This window comes from Tasmannia lanceolata, unplaced genomic scaffold (genome assembly GCF_043159265.1).
Source record: "Tasmannia lanceolata isolate RefF3 unplaced genomic scaffold, GAP_Taslan_0.1 ptg000006l, whole genome shotgun sequence".
Taxonomy (NCBI): domain Eukaryota; kingdom Viridiplantae; phylum Streptophyta; class Magnoliopsida; order Canellales; family Winteraceae; genus Tasmannia; species Tasmannia lanceolata.
Genome location: NW_027518683.1, coordinates 46,585,947 through 46,613,211, shown reverse-complemented (window position 1 = coordinate 46,613,211; position 27,265 = coordinate 46,585,947). Strand labels below are relative to the sequence as shown.

Here is a 27,265-nt window from a genome sequence, read left to right as displayed (position 1 = left end):
GAAATTTATTTCGGAAATTTCGGCGAAATTTATGATAAAATATCAATTTTTTAGTCCTTCACGTTTACCAAAATTTCGGCCCAAAAAATGATATTTAGAGCCCCCATTACCGAATTTTGGCCGAAATTTCAGGATTTTGGCTAAAATTTTGGTCAAAATTTCAGTTTTTGATAGGACCAAAATTACCTCCAAAACCGAAATTTAATACCTTGACCGAAACCAAAATTTGAAACCTTGGTTAAAACCATTGTTTTAAATTTCATCCGAAATCCAAAATTTCAGACCGTAATTTCGGATTTCGGCCAAGACCGAAATTGAAATGTTCCCAAATTTTGGTAGTTTCGGGCCTTTCGGCTGAAATTTCGACAAAAAAAAACGACATTTCGAGTATCTTTACCGAATTTCGGGATCTCTGCTGAAATTTTGGTTTCGGCTTGGTCCGAAATTTATGCCGAAAATTTCAAAAAATTCTCAGAGATGCTTCTCTATGAATGCTAGAGCTGATTTCAAACCCTAATCCCCCTCGATTTGAACCCCAACACATTCTAGCCATGTCCATCCCTTCTTTTGAAACCTTACACCCATTCAATCTAAATTTCAAAACCCTAATCCCCTTCCCTTACAATTTCAAGACCAAACTCTCTAACTTCTATAATCATTCGGCTCACCATCCATTTGAAATATGATGCGTGCCTACGGATTCTCCAAAAAACGGACGGCTGGAAATCTTCCGCTAATAAATCTCATTGATTTTAGGCTTTTAAATATTTTATTTGAGTCATTTAGAGTTGCGTTTGTTATTTGGAATCGTGATTGTTATCACTTTTCCTGATTTTTCTCTTTATTAGTTATCTTTTTGGGTCATGCTATTACGTGGGATGTAGTTGCCTATTTAATGGGCATGTTTATCATTAATAAAGAAGAAGAGAATTTACAGTAAAACAGAAACTATGTTTCTAGGAGAGTAATGGCTCCTCTCGAATCGAGCCATTAGGAGGTCCCGGTTGCCTCGAATCAACCATCCTCTTTCCTATTCGTCCTTTTTATTTTGTTTATTCGTGTTACGGCCGATCAGTCACGTATCAATTGGTATCAGAGCAGTCGGTCCTGCGCCATGGCTGCGTCCTGGGAAGTTTTGGATTCTCTAATTTTCGAAGGATCGAGGAACTCGTATTGAAAATGTTGGAAGGGCATATAGACGGTTTGCAGAAGGCTTAGACAAAATCAGCATAATCATTGAGGAATTGCCTAGAGATGAAGAAAAGAATGATCTTGAAAATATTGATGTTCAGGTCGAGAAAAGTGCACGAATTGATGGCGACAAGTCTGGATTAGTTGAAGAAATTACCAAAGAGCATAGTTATTTTATTCAACTATCTGATCATTTTGTCGTTTCGATGCAACCCCATGAAAAATCGTATTTCTTTCCAACATGGATTGCATGAGATTTTGAAGGCGGAGTCCGAATGATCGCGATCGCTATATTTGAAGGATATCAAAGGCTAATATCAACTATGGCCAATAGGATTTGGGACCCCGGTGGATTGAAATAGTTTCTCCAGTGAGGAATTCAACCTTGAGGACGAGGTTGTTTCAAGGGGTGAGGAATGATGCGTGCCTACGGATTCTCCAAAAAATGGACGGCTGAAAATCTTCCGCTAATAAATCTCCTAAGTTTTAGGCTTTTAAATATTTTATTTGAGTCATGTAGAGTTGTGTTTGTTATATGGAATCGTGGTTGTTATCACTTTTCCTGATTTTTCTCTTTATTAGTTATCTTTTTGGGTCATGCTATTACGTGGGATGTAGCTGCCTATTTAATGGGCATGTTTATCATTAATAAAGAAGAAGAGAATTTACAGTAAAACAGAAACTATGTTTCTAGGAGAGTAATGGCTCCTCTCGAATCGAGCCATTAGGAAGTCCCGGTTGCCTCGAATCAACCATCCTCTTTTATATTCTTCCTTTTTATTTTGTTTATTCGTGTTACGGCCGATCAGTCACGTATCAAAATACAAAGAGATTCAGAGACTCTCTCTCTCTCTCAGAGAATTCGTGTGGAAATCGAGAAAGTTCTATTTGCTCATTTGTGAATTAAATGGCTCTGGAATTGAAGGAATACAATCTAGTGTATTGTTAAAATTTTCCTCCAGATCTGGCCTTCGTAGGTCATCTATCGATTATTGGCATCTAGCTCTTGTATTCATCTTTGAAACTCCTGGAATGTACCTAGATATAGTAATTTATGTTTCCAGAACAGCCACACCAGCCACTACTATTTACATTTCTTTGCCTTTGGTTATTCTGTACTCTTTGCATGCAAGAGAGTTCCTTCCATTAAACATTTAAGAAAGGTTGCTATCAAAGAGCTTTAATATTTGTTTGGTTTAACAACTAGTTTAATATTCCAGTTAGGGGTGCAACTCGGGCGGGTCGGGTTCGGGTTGGCCTCAACCTGAACCCGACCCGAGCAACCATGTACTCAACCCGAACCCGACCCGACCCGAGTTGCAACCTGACGAGGTTCAACCCGACCCGACCCGAACAACCCTTTTTACCAACCCGAACCCGACCCAACCTGAGTTCAACCTGACCCAACCTGAAATTTTAAGCTTAAGAAGTAAAAATAATATTAAAAATTTCGGGTTGAACTCGGGTCGGGTTGCCCAAGCCCTCAACCTGACCCCAACCCGAACTCAACCCGGGTTGAGAAAACCCAACCCGAACCCGAACCCGACTTGAACTCAACCCAACCCGAGTTTTTCCCGGGTTGAACCGAGTTGCACCCCTAATTCCAGTCCATTGTTGCAGTTAGTTTAATATTCAATAATGTAGGCCTTGTTTGAATTGGAATTCAATTTGGTCTGAATGGTTTTGGACTTGGCCATGTATTCAGCTAAGAGACCTCTTGAGTTGGATCTACCTACAACTACAAGGGTTCAATTTAGTTCAGTCAATTTTGATTGCCACAAGTGTTGGGACCTAGGTAGAACTCACCCTTAAAAGCTAGCTGCTAAGGGGAGGGTGCCCAAATCCTTGTAAGCCCATCCACATCCTATAACTTTTCTGATGTGGGATTATTGCTTTTACGTGGAACCCCCAACTACAATGAGCCGAATTAGTGCTAGTCACTGCACATTAAAAGGCCTGACTATATAAAGACTTCTACAGCCTGTTTTATACTGGATATATGGTGTCCAAGACTACTTTTATCCTTTGATTAGTAGAGGAGTTAACTGAATTTCATCTTCAAACTCAGTCCATTGCAGACAAAGTTCAAAACTGTCTGGTTTTGACACTGCTGCATAGTTGGAAAATTCTCCCAACCGAGACCTTCTAGTTTTGAGTATATTATCTGTTGCTCATAGAATCACTTATCAATTTCAGCTTTTACTATTTTCTTGGGCTGAATTCCTTCATTTCATATTCCTAAATTCCTTCTACAAGGAAGTCTATAACGAAGGAAATGCCACTTAGTTGCTCAAAACATGTGCCCCATTCTTCTCCACTTAAGTCTTGCCAATACAACTGCATTAGTAAAGAGCCGCCCGAACATGGATGAGTCATTGCTGAAAAAAAGTTAGAGAAAAATATATTTGTCCAAACAACGCATTTTAAAATCCGGGATTTTATAATCAAGATTTTTTAAATAGCTCCAGATCAAATCTGACAGGTTGATATCCACATACCACGAAGTGTAGTATAATACTCACGTAACACTTGTTTCCTTGTTAGAACACGAATATGGTCTCGAATAACTCAATACACATGCGATATATTTTCACATAATGAATCTGTGTTATGGATTGTTTCCCATGCATCCTTGTCTCTTTCAAGGAACATCAGGTTCGCACTAACTTGTGGTTCCATACTATTTCAAAGGCAACTCATAATCTGATAGTTCTCTCTGCTATGTCTCATATTTACAATTAGTATTAGATCCATTTTCAGCCAAAAGCTTCAATTTTCTCCTTGCACCAACAACTACCTTTATTGATTGAGCCCATAGAAGCTAATTGGGCCCAATTGGATTAGCCAAAGTAAAACGCACTCCTTGCATATCCATGATATAAGAAAATTGGACTGATTTTTGCTCATCATGTGGTGTCACAACTGCAGTAGGAACTAAGTTATATTGATATGAAACTCTCTTGTGAAATACTAGGACAACAAGAAAACATCAACCACAAGAAAGGCAGCACAGTGCAACAACAGTCTGCGGGAAGGGATATTAGTCTACATAAAGGACAACAAGATAACACCATTCTCAAGAAAGGCAAGATACCATCATCCTCAAGAACACTGTTAGGGGTCCTGCCAAACCCCAGCTTGCCCATCCCCCCAAAAAAAGGCAGCACAATGCTACAACTCTCCACAGAAAGGGATATCATTCTACATGAAAGCACAAGAGACACCTGAAAATACAAAAATCCAACTCCTTGTCCTAGTTCCTTTGTATATAAATCTCACATAAGCTTAATTACAATATTTGCCACTACGTCCATCCTTGTTTGGCCCTATCCTACTAATAGAAATAACATGACCATTTGATGAATTTCATCCTACTAATGTAAATAACATAAAAACATTACACTAAAAACATAATGTAAATCAAACTAAACTATCTTAATTTGTCGACGATATGGTACACGTCTCAAACATTAACTGAGTGATAGGAGAGGATAGTATACCTCTTAGGCATTAGACAATTTTTGCCTTGAAATAGGATTTGACAGCAAATCTTATGTCTTCATACACCAGATCAGAATGAGGTGGCTGAAAAAAGCCATGAATAAACACTGCAAAAACTGGTTTTCCTATTACGTTCTATGGTGGAGCATCGAACCACCTTAAAAGAACATTTAGTACTTCCTTTCATATTATCAATATGCTTCCTTAGAATTGAATGTTATGGATGGGTAAAGGTAGGCTATGCATAAGGCTTTCCATTTTGAATCTTTTGACTTCAATATCTTCATTTTTATATTTTAATCTTTTGACTTTCTTGCATGGTTAATTCTCAAGACAACTCATAGAGTTGTGCAGTTTTCTAAATCATACCATTTATTAAGCATACCTAGTTAATCTTGACACCCTTTTCTATTTATTCTTAACTTTTGCAAGGTAATTTTTTTTTGTCTATATTGTGAATTTGTTCAATGTGGTGAATAAAATTGGATACTTGATGCTATTTCATTTGTTCCAGGTTCACCAAGATATGACAGCACCATTGTCCCATTATTACATATATACAGGCCATAATTCCTATTTGACTGGAAACCAACTCAGCAGTGACTGCAGCGACGTCCCAATCATAAAGGCGCTGAAGAGAGGTGTAAGGGTAATTGAACTGGATATGTGGCCAAATTCTACAAAAGATGATGTAGATATTCTTCATGGAAGGTACATAGTTAATATGTGTGAAGCAACCAATTAATCCCAAAGCTTAAGCTATTGGAGATGGTGTTATTTAATCTTTTATACTTTAGCACTCCCCTCATTAACACTCCCCTCACATGTGGCCCATCTTTGGGTTGACCATTACATGTAGATGTTTAATATCAAGGAGTTTTGAACCTGGGACCTTTGCTCTGATACCATGTTTGCTCTGATACCTTGTGAAACAACCAATTACTCCAAAAGCTTAAGCTATTGGAGAGGACATTATTTAATCTTTTATACTTTACCAATATGCAAATCCATTCAACAACATTCGTTTTGCAAATGCATGGAGTATTTGTATTATTTTTTATGCTTGTATTAGAGATGGATAGGCAAGAAGCCCAGGAAAATGAGAACATCAATATTGAAATGCTTAAACAGTTAAACTATAGGGAGGAAGGCCCAATGAGAATCCCTTAAATGACCAGCGCTGGCGAAGTGCAAGCACTAGTACAGATATAGACAGATCTGAGCTATATAGATTAAACTGGAGAAAACAAAGCAGAAATTAGGTGGAAATCGCCAAAAAGGTGTTATTGCTGTCATACACCTTGGCAGAGGAAACAGTTCTTAAACTCTAAAATTATTTATGTCTATAATGTTCTCATAAACCTAAAAGCAATCTAAGCTATTGGGAATAATTTTATCTCCACCCTACAAACCCCTTTTTAAGTGACTAACATCAAAGACTAACTTAAAGTGATAGTCCGCACCTTGACAGTTAGCATCTGACAAAGAAGCATGTCTGCGAGTACATAGACAGACCAGAAAAGGATTGGGAAATGGATAGATTGGATTATTAGACTCATAAGGAATCTAAAGGATCAGGAGATTCCTAGGCTTGCACATCTTCTATCTCTTCTGGGGACTCGGCATTGCTCCCCGTTGTGCCAGGATCGGAGGATATGGGCACCGGACACTTCAGGTAGGGTCTCCTTCTTTCGCAGGTTGGTATGTGGCGACGGTCACGAATCCAAATACTCCATTATTTGGCGGTCGATGCTCCCACCTCGTGTGGCGGCATTTGCTTGGACAGTGGCTCATAGACGGCCCAAATGTCACTTGCTGCCCTGTACTCTATGGACATGTGATCTTCACATCACCTTGCTGCCACATCAGTTGATGACAGCTAGCTGTCAGCTTCATCTATAAAGCTCCTTGTTCATCTATAAATAGGGACCAAGTATTGGAGTTTGAGCAGTTTTTGGAATTCTGAAATTTGTGAGTTGAAGTGAGTGTGCGTTTCTTTTGTTGGAGAGCTTTCAGATCTTGGTGGTTTCCCTCTATGGTTAGAGAACTCGGAAGCATTCTCAGTGTTCTTTGTCTGCCTAAGACCAGATTTCCCTTGGCCGATTCTTTCTAAACCTGTTCACATCATCACCTAAATGACATGCTGCTATTGAAATGTTAGATCTAGAAAAAAGCACCTTCAGATCTGGTCAAAACTGTCATTCTAAATCTTGTTATCACAACGGAATTCATTATCTTTTATTTTAGATCTGTCTGTAAATTTTGTGAGCCATCCATCGTGAACAGCAACATAAGAACCAAAAGGATTTGTTGAATTCTGATTGGAATTACTCATCAAACTCTTCCTTTATCAAATCCTTTTCAAAACAAAACCTACGGGAGCTACGTTCTTCTACATTGAATTCCTGAAGTGCTTTGATTCTTTTCCTCGTACTCTTGTTTTTGCTAAACTGATCAACATTACATATCTGCTCCTGCATCATAAATTCATAATCTTTCTGACTAAGTTAGATTTTTTTAATAATTTGTTGTTAGACTTGCTATTAGAACAAACTTGCTTGAGATGCATATGCTCCTGTAATATACATAATCACGTCTTTATATATCTTTGACATAAAAGTGATTTGATCTAGTATTGGAATGTTTATTAGTCAATTTTCTAATATAAAAGAAACTCTATGTGATCTATTAGGATGTGGATAAGGTGGAGGAAATAAGAACAAGAGTGAGGGAGAAGGAGCTCCCCTAATATGATGTATATATGGAGCCCAAAGTTGAGTTACATTACTAGTACGTAGAAAGAGATGACAAAGATGGAGTGGAGAGGAGCTCAAACCATAAAGAAGAGGGGATTCAAATTTCAAACCATAAAGAGATGGTTTAGGGAATTCGAAAGAAGGTTTAGAGAAAAAAGAGATTTATGGAGTTAGAATAAAAGAAGAACAAGAAAGAAAGCTATGGATGGAGAAAAGAAGGAAAAAAATATACAAAAGGGGAACTTTTTTTTTTGGGTTTTTTGTTACCATGATAGAATGGAGGATAAGGATGAGGAAGGAGAAGTATACGGAGAGAGAGAGAGAGAGAGAGAGAGAGAGAGAGAGAACGGGGAAGATGCACTCTTCATTTCTTCCTTAGGATCTCTGCTCTGATACCATATTAGAATGTGGATAAGGTGGAGGAAAGAAGAGGAAGAGTGAGGGAGAAGATGAGAGATTCTCCACTGAAGGGCTCCCCTCGTAATATGATGTATATAGAGCCCAAAGTAGGGTTACATGGTACAAAGACTATAATACCCCCTCACACATACATGTAATGACTAAACTACCCTTCTGCACTCTTCAACATGACCAATAGCATAGCTTTTTTTTTAGATTTATCAGATTGTATCTTTCAATGTAGTTGATTTGTATCACTAGCGATGCCCATTTATTTTGTATTAGGAGACAGTTATTCCAATTTGACACTTTGTATGGGATGTTATATCCTTTGCTAACCAACGCCTTGGAATAATTAATTTTTTTATCTTTCCTTTATTTGCAGCATATAAAGAAGTATTTGAAATTGAATGATGTAATCTTATTGTGTGTAATTTTAACTTCTGCGTGGTTTAATTCTAAAAGATCTCTATTAATCCAAAGAATGCTCTAATTACCTAATTAACAGAAACTGCAGCTGTACTCAGTAAATTTTTTTCTACTAGAGAGACTGTCACCTCATGATCCTCTCCCTCAGGCTTGAACGATTAATAATGGAGTGATTTTCAGCGAGGAAAGGTGTCTGTCTAAATGTGTTGTGACGTCCACAAATTAATATTGCTCGGATTAAGGGTGGTATTAATTTCAGTTCCTATCAATGTTTGTGGGGTTTTCCACCCTCATCTTCCCAAGGAAAAGAAAAATAAGCCCAAAGCAACCACCTAGACGTTTTATCCATCCTCATATTCCCAAGGGTTTCTTTCAAATTCCGATAAAAGATAGTTAAATGTTAAAGAATAAATGGTTGTCATTGTCAGTTGGTGGTGTAGATGGACCTATGATGGACATTTATCGTATTGAAATTGAAACAGTTAAACTTTTTTTTACCACAACCTATTTGGTGCAAGTATCATATTTGCATGTGTTAAACCTTAAAAGTTGATTAGTCTATCTTACCATCCATTAACATAGATCTGAACCAAAGAAAAATAGGGTTTAGCACACATTTTGCTTGATAAATCCTTAAAATAGGCCCGTGATTGCAGAAGGTTGTACCTGGATTATAAGCTAGTCAAGTAATGGACAGCTGTCCGGGTATGGAATTGGGAACCACTGACAAGTCTATTGGTTTGTACAAATTATGAAATCATACTCTTGCAAGTTCTAATATCTGTATTCCCTATTTCTATTTGAAGTGACTTGATTTCTGCAAAACTGTAGGACTTTCACTACTCCGGTGCAACTCATAAAATGTTTGACATCCATTAAAGAACATGCTTTTTCTACATCTCCATACCCTGTTATATTAACTCTTGAAGACCACCTTACTTCAGATCTTCAGGCTAAAGTAGCTGAGGTGAAATTTTTTATTTTTCTCTTCTTAATTTTACTATCATTTTTGTTTAGAATTCACCATTTTTAATTTCTGTAAATTATTTGTTTTTAGATGGTCACTCACACATTTGGAGAAATGCTGTTTATCCCTGAGGCTGAATGTTTAGAGGAATTACCTTCACCAGAAGCGTTGAAAGAGCGGATTGTGATTTCAACTAAACCACCAAAAGAATACCTTGAATCTAAGAGTTCCAACGAGAAGGATAATGGATCACAGAAGGAAAAGGATTCAGCTGAGGAAGAAGCATGGGGTATTGAGGTTCCAAACATTAAAGCTGAACTAGAAGATGATTCTAAGGTACATTGAGAAGTAACATTTGCTTCATTGTTCTGTTGATTTTGTTGACCAAATACTGGCTGTTAAATGCCCTACTTATATGAATTTTGTACCATTCGCTTGCAGAATGAAAATGATAGGAGTGAACAGATTTTGGAGGAGGAAGACGCTGATGATTGTGACCGGAAATTTCGTCAGGACTCGACACTTCAATACAAGCGTCTAATTGCTATTAAGGCTCGGAAACGGAAGGTTGAGTTAGCAGACTCACTAAAGGTGGATCCTAATCAAGTTACACGGCTTAGTTTGAGTGAACAATTGATTGAAAAGGCTGCAATATCTCATGGAACTGATATTGTGAGGTATTTGTTTGTGCTTTCGCAGCTTCATTTCACTGAGATTTCCAAGTAGATTAACCAAAATTGTTTAAATTATCTTATTTCTTACAAAGAAAAAGGTCTTTTTCTGAACTAGTGTTAGCCAGATCAATGGTTTTAATCACCAAAAATTTGTGCTACATGTATGATGGGTTATACCATACTCTTCAATCAAGATGATGATCGTCTTGCTAGTTGATCAGTTCTTAAAAAAAAGGCATTACTCTTGCAATGATACATTAAAGAAGCAGTGGGGACAACTCTTTCCTGCAGTATTTAGTGTTATGCTTTTCATAGCAATCAATGTTTCAGCTGCTATATTAATTGCATAAGTGCAAGCTATGAACATGCTCAGTATTTTATATATTTTTTTCTTACTCCTGGAAAGAATGTTTGCGAACTGCTTGATCTTGTGATTGTCATTTGTTTCAAGGTTTACCCAGAAGAACTTGCTGAGGATATACCCAAAAACTACACGATTTGATTCCTCAAATTACAACCCATTTATTGGCTGGATGCATGGAGCTCAGATGGTCGCATTTAATATGCAGGTTGGTTCCGTGTTTCAAATATGATTTTGATTATAAATTGATTATTTTTCCATAATCATTGTGCCAGCACCAACAATCCTTAAATTTCGATAAATAGTTACCCAAACAATACTTTAAATCTACATTGGAGATTGCAGAGGTCCTATTAAAATCAATTACAGCTCAGATTGTGCTTTTCTTGTAAAGCCTCTGTGAGAAGGTTTTAGCGTCTACTTAACTATCCCAGCTAGCTGTTGTTGGATTACACTTGTTTTAATCTTTTATTAGAGTATTCTGTTTTGAATATTTTAGTCTTCAAAGTCTTAAAGCGAGCTGTTGTTTCCTTCTTAGTTCTTGCTGCTTCTCGTGTATCTTTAGAAATTCCAAAACTACGTTCCTAGAAGTTCTTGCTACTCCCGGAAGTTCTTCCAGTTTTGACATCAAAATGGCCATTTTTCTGTGCTGCTACACCTACACTAGTACCTACTTGGCTTCAATTATTGCTAGTTATCTTTATATAATGAGCAATGATAGATACAAGGGAGCCCTTGCATAAAGAGCAGCAAAAGGGCTCTTCATTGGATCCACGTCATTTTCATTTACATTTTAAAATCGGTTGAAAAAGAAAAATCAGTTACATTTGATGACGTGGATCCAATCATGAGCCCTTTTGCGGCTCTTTATGCAAGGGAGCCCTTGTATAAATCATTCCTCTTATATAATTGGTTTTCATTTATGATTTTTTTTATTTTTTATAAGAACAGGGTAGAAGAATTTCAAAATTAGATACATTGGAATATTACATGTCTGGTATTAGGTTGTGTCGATGGTGCAAACCTAGAGGTTCTCAAGATACCTTCTGGTAATTTAGGAGCTATATATGTTTTCTAACTCAATAAAACAGTAGGATGCATTCCCAAATCAGAAGAAAACATAACAGAAATCAAATACAACAAGGGTTGTCAAAGAAATTATAAGCCTAAGAGTTTAACCGTAAAAAAATAAATTCATCCAATCAAGTCCCATGCAATAATGAATAAAAATCAAATCCAAATATGTCCCAAAGAATCAGATTTATGAAGAAAATACCTGTTGAAGAGTGCTGAAGGGTATTGTGGTCATTACGTGTATGATTGGAAGATATTGTAGTCTTTGTACCAGGTAGCCCTAACTTGGGCCTATGTGTTGAATATTTACATGGTGTAGGAAGAATAGAGTTACCAAGGCAGTGAGAGAAGGAGAGAGAGAATGCATGAAGGGAAGGAATTTCTTGAATAAGAAAGTTTACAACATATTTATAGGCCTCTCACATGGGCTGCCAAGAACCATGTGTGGCAGCCATGTCAAACATGGCTAGCACACTCAAATGACAATAATACCCAACACTCCCTCTCAAGCTGGAATATATATATATATATATACATTCCAAGCTTGTTACAAGCATCCTTTAACATAGCTGGCCCTGGCTAAGGGTTTACAACATACTCGGGTCCTATCGGAGTAGCAGACTCGAATGAAGCAGAGGTTAGAGCCGTTCATAGCGGAATTAAGTTGATGACTCGTCTGGCTTTCGACAAAATTATAGTCGAAGGGGATCAGCCAATGCTGAAGCAGATTCTCTTGCCAAGAAAGGGGTCTTTAGGACTGAGTTTGAGTGTTTTGATTATCTCCCTCCTTGATTTATTGTAATTTTATCATTGTTTTATCTTTGTTCCTTCAGGACCATCTCGGTTCTGTTTTTATATATAATATTCTGCTCTTTTCAAAAAAAAAACATAGCTGGCCCTAATGGCTTAGTGAATACATCAGCAAGCTGATCTACTGATCGAGTAAACATAGTGCATATCTCGCCTTTTTGAATTCTCTGATGAATGAACTGGCAATCTCCCTCAACGTGTTTGGTTCACTCATGAAAGACTAGGTTTGTAGCAATATAAATCGCAGACTTGTTATCACAATATAATCGTGATGAATTGGAAGGTGGAAGACCAATTTCACATAGAAAGGAGCATAACCAAATCAGTTCTCCACTAGTATTTGGCATAGCCTTGTATTCTGCCTCCACCCTGGATTTGGACACAGTATCGTGTTTCTTGCTTCTCTAAGTCGCCAACCTCCAACAAAGGTGCAGTAGCCAATTGTAGATCTCTTGTCTGCTCGAGATCCTGCCCAATCTGCATCAGTAAACCCTTCTATTCTTTCATACCCATTCTTCTTGAAATAGTCTTTCCCAAGACTACCCTTCAAGTATTTGATGATCTGAATGACTGCAGCCCATTGAGATGTGGAAGGGGAATTCATAAATTGACTAACGACTCCCACAACATACGAGATATCAAGACGAGTAATTGTCAAATAAATCAGCTTCCCAACAAGTCTTCGGTATCGTCCTTGATCATCCATCAAATCTCCTTGATTTGGTAGGAGTTTGACATTAGGATCCATAGGTGTGGATGTAGGTTTTAACCCCATACAACCCTTCTCCTCCAATATGTATAAATCATAGTTGTAAATTCTGTTCCGTTCTGGCCGGAATGGATCGGAATTCCGGCTCCGGCTCCGGCTCGCAATCCAGAACGGTTTGGGTGTATTTTCCGTTCCGGCATGAATTCCGGTCCATTTCGGTCATTTCGGCCGGAATTCCGGACGAAACGGGCGGAATGCCCTGTTTCGCCCAGAATTGACTGAAAATGCACAAATTTTTCGAAAAAATACGGCAATGCCATTATAGCTGTTGGGATTGCTTTTTGACCCTTTTACCCTCATTCATGGTTTTAAATTTTGAGGAGACCGAAACCGAAATTTCTCGAAATTCCGGATTTCGGTCAGAAATTTTGAGAAAATACCTATTTTATTAAAAAAAAAGGTGTTACAAAATTTCAGCCGAAATTTCAGAATTTCGAACCAAATTACCAAATTTTTGTTTCCGGTGGGGTCCGAAACGGTTACCGAAACCGAAATTTCCCGAAATTCCGGATTTCGGTCAGAAATTTTGAGAAAATACCTATTTTATTAAAAAAAAGGTGTTACAAAATTTCAGCCGAAATTTCAGAATTTCGATTCCAGAATTTCGAACCAAATTACCAAATTTCTGTTTCCGGTGGGGTCCGAAACGGTTACCGAAACCGAAATTTTAAACCGTGCCCTCATTTTATGACCGTTTATGACCATTTTATGGCAGTTGGAAGGGTATTTTTAATGAATATGCCTTTTGGGACACATTTTGGACTCTTTATTAGTTTTTTATGCCATTTCAGAAAAAAAAATTATTAGTTTTTATCCTTTTCTATTGATTTTTGATTTTTTGGGATTTTTCTCATATTTTTTAATATGTTTTTGTGTGACCGAAAAGTTTCGACCGGAATGACAAAAATCCCACCGAAATTTACAACTATGGTCCAAAGTATACTATCTCTGTGACAGAGAAAGCCCATAACAAGAACGCGCTACGTCAATGCCAAGAAAATATCCGAGGAATCCCAAATCTTTGGTGGAGAACTCTCCCCAGAGGAAAGTTTTTAATCTCCTTATACCAACTTTGTCATTTCTTATGATGACCATGTCATCCACGTACACTATCAAGAAGTTATACCCGGCAGTGGACTGATAGCTGAAAACAGAGTGATTCACCGCGCACTGTTTTATGCCAAAGCGTAGGACTGTATCACTGAACCTTCCAAACCATGCCCTCAGAGATTGTTCCAGCCTATAAATTGCTTTCCGAAGGCGACAAATAAAGGAACACATCTCCCCTTGAGCATAATACCCAGATGGTTGCTCCATATATACTTCCTCATCCAAATCGCCATTAAGAAAAGCATTCTTCACATCTAACTGATAGAATGACCAACCACGATTAACAGCAATCGAGATGAGAACACGCACGAAAGGTATCTTAGCCACAAGAGAAAATGTTTCATGATAATCAACACCAAACGTCTGAGTATACCCTTTGGCCACAAGATGTCCTTTGAGGCTCTCAATGGTCCCATCTGAAAGCTATTTAATAGCAAAGGCCCATCGACATCCAACAAGCTGTGCTCGAGGAGGTAGAGGAACAAGATGCCAAGTTTTATTTGAATTGAGATAGCCATCTCGTCATCCATGGCAACCCGCCAACCAGGATGAGCTAGAGCATCTGAAACTGTCTTAGGCAAAGAAACAGAACAAATACTGGAAACAAATGAAAAAATGAAGGCGAAAGACGCTCATTAAAAACAAAATTTGATATTGGAAGTGCAGTAGTGTGAGATCGAGTTCGAGAAGCAATAGGCGAATCTGAAGTATGAGGAGGATTACCTGAGGTGGATGCATTCGACTGAGGACGTGGATCAGTTAATTGAGATGATGGCTTTCTACGCGAGGGTCCAGTTTGTCACGACCAGTGCCTAGATTGTGGACAAAACAGGTACACCCAAAGACACGAGGTAGCAAGGGAAAGGGATCACCTAAAGGATACAGGATAGAGAATGGTGTACGGCCAGACAAGACAGATGAAGGAAGATAATTCACAAGAAAATAAGCTGTAGGAACTACATCTCCCCATTAAATCTTAGGTACTCTCATCTGAAACATGAGCGTATGAGTCATATCTAACAAGTACCTTAACTTCCTCCCAGTTACACCATTCTGTTGCGAAGTGTAAGCACGAGAAGATTGATGAAAAATGCCTCGTTTAGAAAGAAAGTCACAAAAACCATTACCCGTAGAAAGATACTTTTGCCCATTATCAGTATGCAAACAAGAAATCGAACACTTAACTTATTTTCAATTTCAAAGTAAAATAATTTAAATGTATTGAATACTTTAGATCTATCTTTGAAAAAAAGAAAAACCATGTAGTGCGAGAATAATCATCAACGAAGATAAAAAATTAGCGAAAGCCATATAAAGAAGTAGTGCGAGCAGGGCCCCAAACATCGGAATGAACAAGCTCAAATAGCTGTGACGACCTATAACTACTACGCAAAGGAAAAGACACACGATGGTGTCTTCTCAACTCACAAGACTCACATGACAATGCCTCAACATAATTAGTAAGGTAATGAGATTTGCGAAGCTTCGTGCGATGCACGGGGCGTTTAAGAGAAAAATGAATTAATGCTATTAAGAGTAGCCTATGGGATAAAAAGTATGAGTACCGTAGGAATTAGAATTTTGTTCTATACATCTGTATTGCCTATGGAACGTAAATATAATCCAAAACAATTAGCATGAGTTAATTTTAGTCTCCTTCGAAATCCAACACTAAAAAAAAGAGATCACTTCTTTGCCCCTTCTTCAATGATTTGGAGGTTAGAATATCTTCTCATTTGTAGTACTTAATCCGCCTTCCCCTTTCTCTTTTCTATTCCTTAGAAAAACATTTATAAAATCCTTCAAATCATGTAACTTTGGTAGAATCTCTTCTCCCATCAGGGATAAAAAAACCCCCCAAAAAAGTACTTCAATACCTCTTTCTCATGTATTTTTAGATATAAACATCTAGAGTCGTCAATACTCGCTAAAATTCTAACTATTATGTAGCAAAACCTTTATAAAATCCTTCAAATCATGTCATATTTTCCTCTTTGTAGTACCTCAACAGAAACCCAAAAATAAAAAAAATAAAAAAGAACTTGGCACCCCCTATTCCTAAACTTCTCCCTTTGCAGCTACAATTCTGATCAAGGCCTCCGCAGCCAAAGACAGAAAGTTCCAACTTAATATAATATGAGTGCCATTTGTTTGCATAAATTTAATATAGGTAAATAAAGTCTAGATTCTTACCCATCTTAATGATGGACCATCGGCATAAGGATTTAATGGAAAAAAATATGGAGAGCATCAAACGTACAAAAGACAGTTGAATGTGATGCAATCAAATCTCACAGGGAAGAGAGAAGATAAAGATGTTGAACCTCACGAAGCCAAGCAGCTCTAAAACCCTCATATATTTATGTAGCACCCACTTCACAATCATCTGATGTGGCTTTTCAACCCTGGCCTCAAATAGTTAAAGTAACTTCTCAAAACAACTGTTAAGAGAAAATAACTCCAAACACCAGACCAAAAATAACTCCTGGGATAAGCGGTTAGACAAAACTGACCAAGCACCTTCTCCAAACAACCATTAAAATATTGCTACAATAATAGAATTCCATGTAACAATATCTCCTTTGGCTTTCCACCAAACAACCGGTGTGCATCTTAATAAAATCATACTGAGAAAACAATTGCACCATAAATAGGTAACATAAAAAGTATATTCCTATAGCCCCCTAAAACAAGATTCTTTGCCTCTTTCTTTTTTCATTGTTATATTAATTATAATTTTATTTCTATTATGTTTTTTTTACAGCTACAATATACTTGGAAGATGGCATGTGTACCTTGGTTTCGGCAGGGAGCGCATGTTGGAGAGTGCTATTCACTTTTACCCTTTTTTGGATGGTTCCGCTTTTACCCCTTCTCGGAACAGTGCATCATATAGAACGCAAACAAATACATCTGTTTACCAAATTACACTACATCTGTGGTACTAAAAAATAATAGTTTTCCACTATATTTATAAAAGAAAATTTTAATCTGATATCTAATTCAAATGAAAATACTTGAAACCCTACAAACTTCATAAAACATAAACAGGAAGGCTACTAATTCTCAATATCTCAAAATTCAATCACAAACATCCACAAAAAGAGAATCTATCATTATTTTCTTAAAAATTTGAGGAAACCAAGATTTTATTTATTTGTAACTAACAAAGAAATCAGTACCTCTTGATGCTCAACTGACGGACCTGATAAGAAAAAGAAGAACAATAAGTTGATGTTTCTGGGTAAGAACTGGGTACTGAGAGAGAGAGAGAGAGAGAGAGAGAGAGAGAGAGAGAGAGAGAGAGAGAGAGAGAGAGAGAGAGAGATGGGGATGGCGGTGAGATGAAAGGAAGGATAAATCGGGAGAAAAGAAAGTAGGGTTAGTTTCCTCTTTTGTTTGGAGTCTTTGAAGTTTGAAACTCTAGGTTTTAGAAGTCTCTGACGATTGAAATTCTTTTCTCAATAAAGTTCCAATTAGATACGATTTACTCTTGCCACGTAGAGCTGAGGATAAATTACTAAAACGTGTGAGGATTTATGAAAAAGAGTCCAAAATAAAGAGGAACCTTTGAGGAAATTACTATTTTTTCAGTAGAGGTTACCAAGAATAACTACAAAATTAAACCATATAATATATAGGGAATCAAAACAGAATCAGCCGCATATTCTATAGCTCTTTTATAGGGACGGGAAACCCACGATAAAACTGGGAAACCCAAGATAAAATTGTTTTCGAGTAGAGGAAAATTCGATAAAGAAAAAACAGGGAGTAGAAGGGGTGCCACGTGGCGCAACCTCGTCGTCCAGGATTCCATTTTACATATATATTATATGATGAGATTTGCGACGATTTACTCTTACCACGTAGAGCTTAGGATAAATTACTAAAACGTGTGAGGATTTATGAAAAAGAGTCCAAAATAAAGAGGAGCCTTTGAGGAAATTATTATTTTTTCAGTAGAGGTTTCCAAGAATAACTACAAAATTAAACCATATAATATATAGGGAATCAAAACAGAATTAGCCGCATATTTTATAGCTCTTTTATAGGGACGGTAAACCCACGATAAAATTGGGAAACCCAAGATAAAATTGTTTTCGAGTAGAAGAAAATTCGATAAAAAAAAAACGGGGAGTAGAAGGGGTGCCAAGTGGCGCAACTTCGTCGTCGAGGATTCCGTTTTACATATATATTATATGATGAGATTTGCGACGATTTACTCTTACCACGTAGAGCTGAGGATAAATTACTAAAACGTGTGAGGATTTATGAAAAAGAGTCCAAAATAAAGAGGAGCCTTTGAGGAAATTACTATTTTTTCAGTAGAGGTTTCCAAGAATAACTACAAAATTAAACCATATAATATATAGGGAATCAAAACAGAATCAGCCGCATATTTTATAGCTCTTTTATAGGGATGGGAAACCCACGATAAAATTGGGAAACCCAAGATAAAATTGTTTTCGAGTAGAGGAGAATTCGATAAAGAAAAAACGGGGAGTAGAAGGGGTGCCACGTGGCGCAACCTCGTCGTCCAGGATTCTGTTTTACATATATATTATATGATGAGATTTGCGAAGCTTCTCTGCAGGAGGGTGACCCAACCGACAGTGCCACTGATAGGCATCGGCAGACGTTAGAAGTGCAAAACCAGCCGGGCCTCAGACATGTACCAAGGCACACACACACACAGAGAGAGAGAGAGAGAGAGAGAGAGAGAGAGAGAGAGAGAGAGAGAGAAGGGAAGGAATTGCTTGAATAAGAATGTTTACAACATATTTATAGACCTCTCATATGGGCTGCCAACAACCATGTGTGGCAGCCATGTCAAATATGGCTGCCACACATGGGCTGCCAAAAACCATGTGTGGAAGCCATGTCAAACATGGCTGCCACACATGGGTTGCCAACAACCATGGGCAACCATGTTTGACATGGCCGACACAATCAAATGACAATAATATCCGACACTCCCCCTCAAGCTGGAATATATATCACACATTCCAAGCTTGTTACAAGCATCCTTAACATAGCTGGCCCTAATGGCTTAGTGAATACATCAACAAAGTGATCTGCTGATCGAGTAATTATAGTGCATATCTCGCCTCTTTGAATTCTCTGACGAATGAAGTGGCAGTCAACCTTAATGTGTTTGGTTCTCTCATGAAAGACTGGGTTAGTGGCAATATAAATCGCAGACTTGTTATCACAATATAATGGTGCTAGATTGGAAGTTGGAAGACCAATTTCAGATAGAAAGGAGTGTAACCAAATCAGTTATTCACTATGACATAGCCCTGTATTCTGCTTCCGCACTGGATTTGGACACAGTATCTTGTTTCTTACTTCTCCAAGGCACCATATTACCTCCAACAAAGGTCCAGTAGCCAGCTGTGGATCTCCTGTATGCTCGAGATCCTGCTCAATCTGCATCAGTAAACCCTTCTATTCTTTCATGAGCATTCTTCTTGAAACATAGTGCTTTCCCAGGCCTACCCTTCAAGTATCTGATGATCTGAATGACTACAGCCCAGTGAGATGTGAGAGGAATTCATAAATCGACTAACGAATCCCACAACATCCGAGATACCAGGACAAGTAACTGTCAAATAAATCAGCTTTCCAACAAGTCTTCGGTATCGTCCTGGATCATCCATCAAATCTCCCTGATCTGGTAGGAGTTTGACATTAGGATCCATAGGTTTGGATGCAGGTTTTATCCCGATAGAGTCCGTCTCCTCGAATAAGTCTAAAGTATACTTTCTCTGTGACACAGAAAGCCCATAACGAGAACGTGCTACCTCGATGCCAAGAAAATATCTGAGGAATCCCAAATCTTTGCTGGAAAACTCTCCCTGGAGGAAAGTTTTAATTCTCCTTATACCAATTTTGTCATTTCCTATGATGACATTGTCATCCACGTACACTATCAAGGAGATATATCCAGCAGTGGATTGATAGCTGAAAATATAGTGATCTACCGCGCATTGTTTCATGCCAAATCGTAGGACTGCATCACTGGATCTCCCTAACAATGCCCTCGGAAATTGGTTCAGCTCATAAATTGCTTTCCGAAGGCAACAAACAAAGGAACCCATCTCCTCATAAGCAACATACTCAGGAGGTTTCTCCATATATACTTCCTCAACGAAATCACCGTGAAGAAAAGCATTCTTCACATCTAACTGATATAATGGCCAACCACGATGAACAGAAATCGAGATGAGAACAGGCACATAAGGTATCTTGGCAACGGGAGAAAAGGTTTCTAGATAATCAACGCCAAACGTCTGAGTATATCCTTTGGCCACGAGATGTCCTTTGAGACGCTCAATGCTCCCATCTGGAACATATTTAATAGCAAAGACCCATCGACATCCAACAGGCTGTGCTCCAAGAGGTAGAGGAACAAGATGCCAAATGATTATTATTTTTTGAATTGAAAGCAACCATCTCGGCATCCATGGCAGCCCGCCAACTAGGATGAGCTAGAGCATCCGAAACTATCTTGGGCAAAGAAATAGAAAAAATACTCGAGTATGATATTGGATGTGTAGTAGTGTGAGATCGAGTATGAGAAGTATTAGGAGGTAGGAGCATTACATGAGGTGGATGCCATCCGATTGAGGACGAGGATCAGTTAATTGGGATGATGGCTTTCCTGTGGAAGGAACAACTATGCATGGTCTTCGAGTGTACACTTTAAGTACATGTTTTGAAGCATCCTGTATAGTCTCTAAATCTGCTCTTACAGAAGGCGGCATCATAGGGGGCTTGACAGGACATGACACCAGTGGAAAGACCAAAGTGGGTGCCTCGACTGGACTCGGAGATGGTGCAGGAAAATAAGAAGTATCCTCGAAGAATGTCACATCAGTAGAGATGTATGTTTTCCGCAAACGAGAACTATAACACTTGTATCCTTTTTTAGTACGAGAGTAGCCCAAAAAAATACATTTTCTGCCCAAGGCTCCAGTTTGTCACAACCGGTGCCTAGATTGTGCACAAAATAGGTACACCTAAAGACACGAGGTAGTAAGGGAAAGGGATCACCTAAAGGATAAAGAACAGAGCATGGTGTATGGCCAGACAAGACAGGTCAAGGAAGACGATTCATGAGAACACAAGTTGTAAGAACTACATCTTCCCAATAACTCTTTGGCACTCTGATTTGAAACATGAGCATACGAGCCATATCTATCAAGCACCTTAACTTCCTCTCAGCAACACCATTCCGTTGCGAAGTGTAAGCAAAGGAAGATTGATGAAGAATGCCTCGTCTAGAAAGCAAGTCACAAAAACCATTGCTAGTAGAAAAATATTCTTGCTCATCAGTACACAAACAAGAAATAGAACACTTAAACTGATTTTCAATTTCAAAGTAAAATAATTTAAATGCATTGAATACTTCAGATCTATAGGATTCATTTCAAAGTAAAATTATTTTACTTTGAAATGGAAAATCAGTTTAAGTGTTCTATTTCTTGTTTGCATGTGCATAAGATGAGTGTCGTGGAGATGCGAATGCTTAGATGGATGTGCGGCCACCATGGTTTTAATGCATTGAAGAATTTCGAATGAAATTACCGAAATTTCGGGCAAAATTTTAGTAATTTCGATCGAAATTTCGTCCTAAAATCCAGGATTTCGTGAGCGTGTACAAAATTTTGCCTGAAATTTCTGGATTTCGGCTGAAATTTCGGTTTCGAATAAGTTTGAAATTTTAGCCGAAACCGAAATTTCAAACCATGGCAGCCACACAAGGTTAGATAGAATTAAAAATGAAGACATTCGTAAAAAGGTGGGGGTGGCACCAATTGAGAAGAAGTTGAGAGAGCACCGCTTAAGAAGGTTTGGACATATCCAACGTAGGTCTTTGGATGCTCTACTGAGAAGAGGCGACTCATGCCATGTTGATGGAATAAGAAGAGGTAGGGGCAGATCGAAAACAACTGGGGTAGAAATAGTGAGGAAAGACTTGATGGCTAGGAACATTACAGAGAACATGACCTTGGATACGAGAGAATGGAAGGAAATGATCCATGTAGATGAACCCAACTAGTGTCAGGATTAGACTTAGTTAAGTTGAGCCGGGTAGATTCGTTCACCTTCGTCATGAAATTTTCTAAAGGATTCATTAGTCGACCCCAACTGGTTTGGGACGAAGGCTTAGTTGAGTTGAGTTGAGTTAGAGTTGAATTCTTCAGATCTATCTTTCAACAAAAATAACCATGTAGTACGAAAATAATCGTCAAAGAAGATAACAAAGTAGCGAAAGCCATATGAAGAATTAGTGCGAGCGGGGCCCTAAATATAGGAGTGGACAAGCTCAAATGGCACGATGAACTACGACTACCACACGAAGGAAAAGACACACGATGGTGTTTTCCTAACTCACAAGACTCACAGGACAATGCATCAACAAAACTATTAGGAAAATGAGATTTGCGAAGCTTCTCTGCAGGAGGGTGACCCAACTGACAGTGCCACTGATAGGCATCAATAGACGTTCAAAGTACAACACTAGTCGGGCTCGAATATAGGTAATACAAGACACCAACCTCACAACCCGGTAATACAAGACACCAACCTCACAACCCAAACCAATCCTCTAGTAGTATTCAAATCCTAAAACACACAATAAGATGGAAAGAAGGAAACACAGCAATTCAGAGATTTGGTTAATTGGCATACAAATAACAAATTGACAGGGAATGAAGGAACATGTAAGACTGCAGATAAACGAATAGCATTAGATATGGACACCGTACCACCCCAGAGACGGCGGATTTGGTTCCATCTGCTAATGTAACAGTAGGAGGAAGGCTAGATACATCTAACTGAAAATATGAAAGAATATAAGAGTTACCAGTCATGTGATGAGAGGCCCCTCCCTTGATCAATGAGCCATGATTCAGAGGTAGTGCCAGGAAGAAAACAGAACTAGCTACCTGGTTGAGCGAAGGTGGCCATAGATTGCTTACCTTTATCACGGATGTGCATAAGTTCCCTCATAATCAGCACGACTAACAACCATGGAGTCACTAGATGTTGATGTAGCAGAAGCCGGAGGAGGGTGGACATCATCATATGCAGCTATGGAAGTGGTAGTTGAACGGCGGGGGCGAAGCTCCTGATGTAGATCATAACATTAGTCGATATTGTGGCCATCCATCCGAATCGAAAAGCAAGAACTATTGGGACAAATCTGAGAGAGATCCACTAAAATCCCATATTTACGTGAAAAAGCAATAAGATGCAACCACAAGCCAAACGAAAATCCCATATTTACGTGAAAAACCCTTTAATATGAAGGGAAAGCCAATGGGACAAATCTGAGAGAGATCCACTAAAATAAAAAAGAGATTACACTATTTTCTTCTCAAGTTCTTTGCCCAAATACTTGAGGTATCACAAACATGGGGAAATTAATGAAGAAACTGGAGCTACAGGGTTACCTCAAATATCGCTAATCTGCCCAACAATAAACACCAGAATATGCCTTCCAACAAGTTGGAGATGATCCGATATACAACCGCAACCATACTAACTTTCCAGTTATAGGTTGAATTTAAAAACCTTGTCAAAGCCCTTGCATAGCCTGTGAGAATCGCCTTGCTGTAATCTGCTCTTCCTCCTCTTCAAGATGTCTTAAACCGGGATTGATTTGGCGTCCGAATGAATTCAAAACCCCGCCCTGTAGAAAAACACAAACCCAAAGAAAACCCACTTTTTTCTCTTTTTCTTCTTCTTTCTCCTCCCTTTTTTTATTTCTTTCTCACTTTTACGCTTTAACGGTTTTCCTCTTTAACAGTCATTCATGCACGATTCCTTTTCATATTTTAATTAGAAAACTCTCTCTTTCTCTCTCTCTCTCTCATTTCCTATTCCATGTAGAATTCCCAAAGAGATGTGTGTGGGTGTGGGGCCCACATCTTAGGCTGGACCCCACGACACATTGATGGCACCATAATTTGGATGTAACCAAATTAACATGTACAAGGAATGCTCCCTCTTATAAATTTTACCACTATTAAGGTCCAAATCGCTTTTTTGGTTTTACTACAACAGGGATATGGAAGGTCACTCTGGTTGATGCATGGAATGTTCAGAGCCAATGGAGGGTGTGGTTATGTAAGAAAACCTGATTTTCTGATGAAGATTGATCCATATAACCAGGTCTCTGGTCCTAGAGCAAGTTTCCCAGTGAAGACAACATTGAAGGTGAATATTTATCCACTCATGTCACCATTTTTGAGTCTGCATTTATTTTATTTGCCAGGATATCCCTTATTTGAACTTCTGTGATAAACAGGTGAAAGTGTATATGGGGGATGGGTGGCGTATGGATTTCCGCCAGACACACTTTGATACTTACTCCCCACCGGACTTCTATACAAGGGTAAGTAGATAAGAATCGGTATTAGGCTGAAGAATCTTGCCTTTTCCTCTGCAATTCTTCTTGAATGTTCCTTACGTCTATACATTTGGTTATCTACTGTCATGCATGGGCCGTGGTTAGTTTTTTTTTTCATGTGCTTCATTTAAATGAAGTTGAGATGGGTAAAGGGTAAATTTGAAAAAAAAAAATAACATGGTATAAAAGAGAAATTTGTGGCCATTGATCAATCTGTCACACAGGTAGGCATAGCTGGAGTCCCAGATGATGTAGTAATGAAGAAAACAAGAACAGTTGAGGATGATTGGGCACCTGTTTGGGACGAAGAGTTTATGTTCCCACTGAGTGTTCCAGAACTGGCTCTGCTTCGGGTTGAAGTGCATGAGTATGACATGTCTGATAAGGATGACTTTGGTGGCCAGACATGTTTGCCTGTATCAGAGTTGAGAACGGGGATCCGATCAGTTCCTCTTTTCGATCAGAAGGGGGAAAAGTTCAAGTCTGTGAGGCTTCTCATGCGGTTCGAATTTGTTTGAGATGGTCAGAGGAACCACCCCGACTCTTTCAATACTGAGTTGCTTGTTCATATGTATTTTGTTCTTATGTGTGTGTGTGGTGGTGGTGGGGGCTGTCTTTGATATTTGGTCCAACAACAGATGACTTTTTAATAGGCTGTTGTTGGATCAAATATCAAGGGCCGTGCCTATGTCCTACAGTGTCCATTTCTTTTGGTTCTTGGAGCTTGAAATGTTGTATGTTGCATTATAACTCGCATTGTAATGTTATATATGACAATAAGGGATCATTGTGTGGATTCCAGTTCAAAATCACATCTGTATAATCATATAATCATAATCTTCATTGTCTTTTGGGTTGCAGCTGCCTTCTTACTTGAATAAGTGACTCGACGACATGGTTTGCGATTTTAAATTATTTGTAATTGTTTGCACGAGATCAAGTTTATAGCAGCATTCAGTTAGCAAGCTTTTTTGAAGGTATAATCTGTGTGGTTTTGACCAACCGTAAACCTTGATGATTGGGTTTTGTCGGGATTTACGATCTGCGAGGTTTTTTTTTTTTTTTTTTTGAAAAGTGATATTATAGTCATATACTGAAGTATTACTGAATAACATAGGGGTCCAGGAGTCCCCCTGATTACACCATATGAAAGGCATAGGACTAGTTCTTATGCCCGAAAGAAAACCTATTGGGTCTACAAAGAGATATTACATTTCCATAGATCAAACTTAATTCTCATCAAAACTGATGAGTCTTCACCTAATCATTCATAAAGAACTTCTCAGATGCCCTTTCACCCTAACAAAAATAGAGATTAACAGAAAATAATTCCTGGAGCCCGAGGTCCCTCAAGTACGCTCTGTTAATCTGGATTAGCATCCACTTCCTCAATTAGGGTAAATGGTTCCTTAACCAGTCCATTAACATCTGTTTACCCTTCCATTTTTCACCAGCATTCAAATAAAAAACAACTTTCTTAACCCTTTCACTGACAAAAACCTCTAAAACATCCACAAAAAACTCCAAAAATCATTTACATCAGGAGAAATAAGAAAAACACCTCACTTCTTTAGAGCCTTAGCTTTATGCTGCCTCTACCTGTAAGGCTACACATGGTTCGTTCCGGTTCGGTTTAGGGAGTTTTTTTTAACCGAACCAATCACATTGGTTTGGAGAAAATCCAAACCGATCCGGGGGGGGGGGGGTACAACTGAACCAAACCGAACCGATTTTGACCGGTTCGGGTTCACGGTTTATCCGGTACAAATCCAAATCAAGTAGTTAAATACGTTTGTGAGAAGGAAACACTAGAAATCCATTATAGTTTCATTTGTGTTGCGGAAACATATCCATGTCTATAGCCAAATTGCCTTGATATATGCTTACCACCAGTAAGACTACGTTCAGGCAATCAATTAATCATCAATGGAAACCAACCTAGTAAACTCGATTTCATGATTTTATACTGTGATCGTTGAACTGATAATCTGAGTCAAACCTCTCAACAATTAACTCATCAAATTCTATTCATCACAAATATAAAATTAATAGAAGAAAATGAATTCAATTTTTTTTTAAGATGCATGGGTAAAAAACAGAGTGCAACGAGACCGGCAAGTTCTCTCTGCCTTCCCCCCTCCCTCTCTAACCCTAATCGAGGGCGTCATAAAGGGGATGGTATATCCGCCCCCCTCCCCTTTTCTTCTCTTGGACAGCCCCTCTAGGTATTTAGGACTATTCTTTTTACACTTCTAAGGGGTGGTCTAAGGTGAATGTATTCTTTACTTTTGAATACATGCAGGGAATTGATATAGACACACCTCCCTTGTTTAGATCACCCCTTTTCTCTTTGCAAATGATATTAACTCACCTTAGATTTGATAACGACACAAAATCAGTTCGACTTTTCGTCCATTTCTCAGTTCGGTTAATTTTCTTATTAAAACTCTAAAACAGTGAACCGAACCAATGGGATCGGTTCGGTAAAATTCTAAACCGTGACCGAACCAATGCTGAGAAAAACAGAACCAAACCAAACCGAAAGGCCCGGTTCGGTTTGGTTTATCGGTTTGGGCAGTTTTTTGTGCAGCCCTACCTACCTAGCATCTTCCCCTTCTCCACCGCATCTCTCTTCTATATCGAGAAACATCCCCTTCGTCTTCTCCACGTTTTCCTCAAAACCAATTCCCAACGTCTTACCCATTTTTGACATCTCATCAAACTCTTCCGGAAATTCTTGCTTTTCCTTCTCCAACATCTCTACGTTTTCTTCCACCAAATCCTGTTCAGCCCTTTCCAAACAA

At 38.5% G+C, this 27,265-nt stretch overlaps 1 protein-coding gene across 2 annotated transcripts in view; it reads left to right on the top strand.

The window, feature by feature from the left end:
• Positions 1-25,321, top strand: part of LOC143880388 (phosphoinositide phospholipase C 4-like) — a 30,205-nt gene extending 4,884 nt beyond the window's left edge. The window contains exons 2-9 of one of the 2 annotated variants that reach the window (XM_077383328.1): positions 5,207-5,403; positions 9,108-9,243; positions 9,334-9,579; positions 9,685-9,920; positions 10,369-10,486; positions 24,116-24,268; positions 24,360-24,446; positions 24,686-25,321. In XM_077383328.1, the coding sequence (XP_077239443.1) occupies positions 5,207-5,403; positions 9,108-9,243; positions 9,334-9,579; positions 9,685-9,920; positions 10,369-10,486; positions 24,116-24,268; positions 24,360-24,446; positions 24,686-24,979 (1,467 nt within the window). In that variant the 3' untranslated portion in view covers positions 24,980-25,321. The remainder of the gene's footprint in view (positions 1-5,206; positions 5,404-9,107; positions 9,244-9,333; positions 9,580-9,684; positions 9,921-10,368; positions 10,487-24,115; positions 24,269-24,359; positions 24,447-24,685) is intronic. The other variant, XM_077383329.1, reaches the window with a different exon arrangement.
• Positions 25,322-27,265: the final 1,944 nt, after the last annotated feature.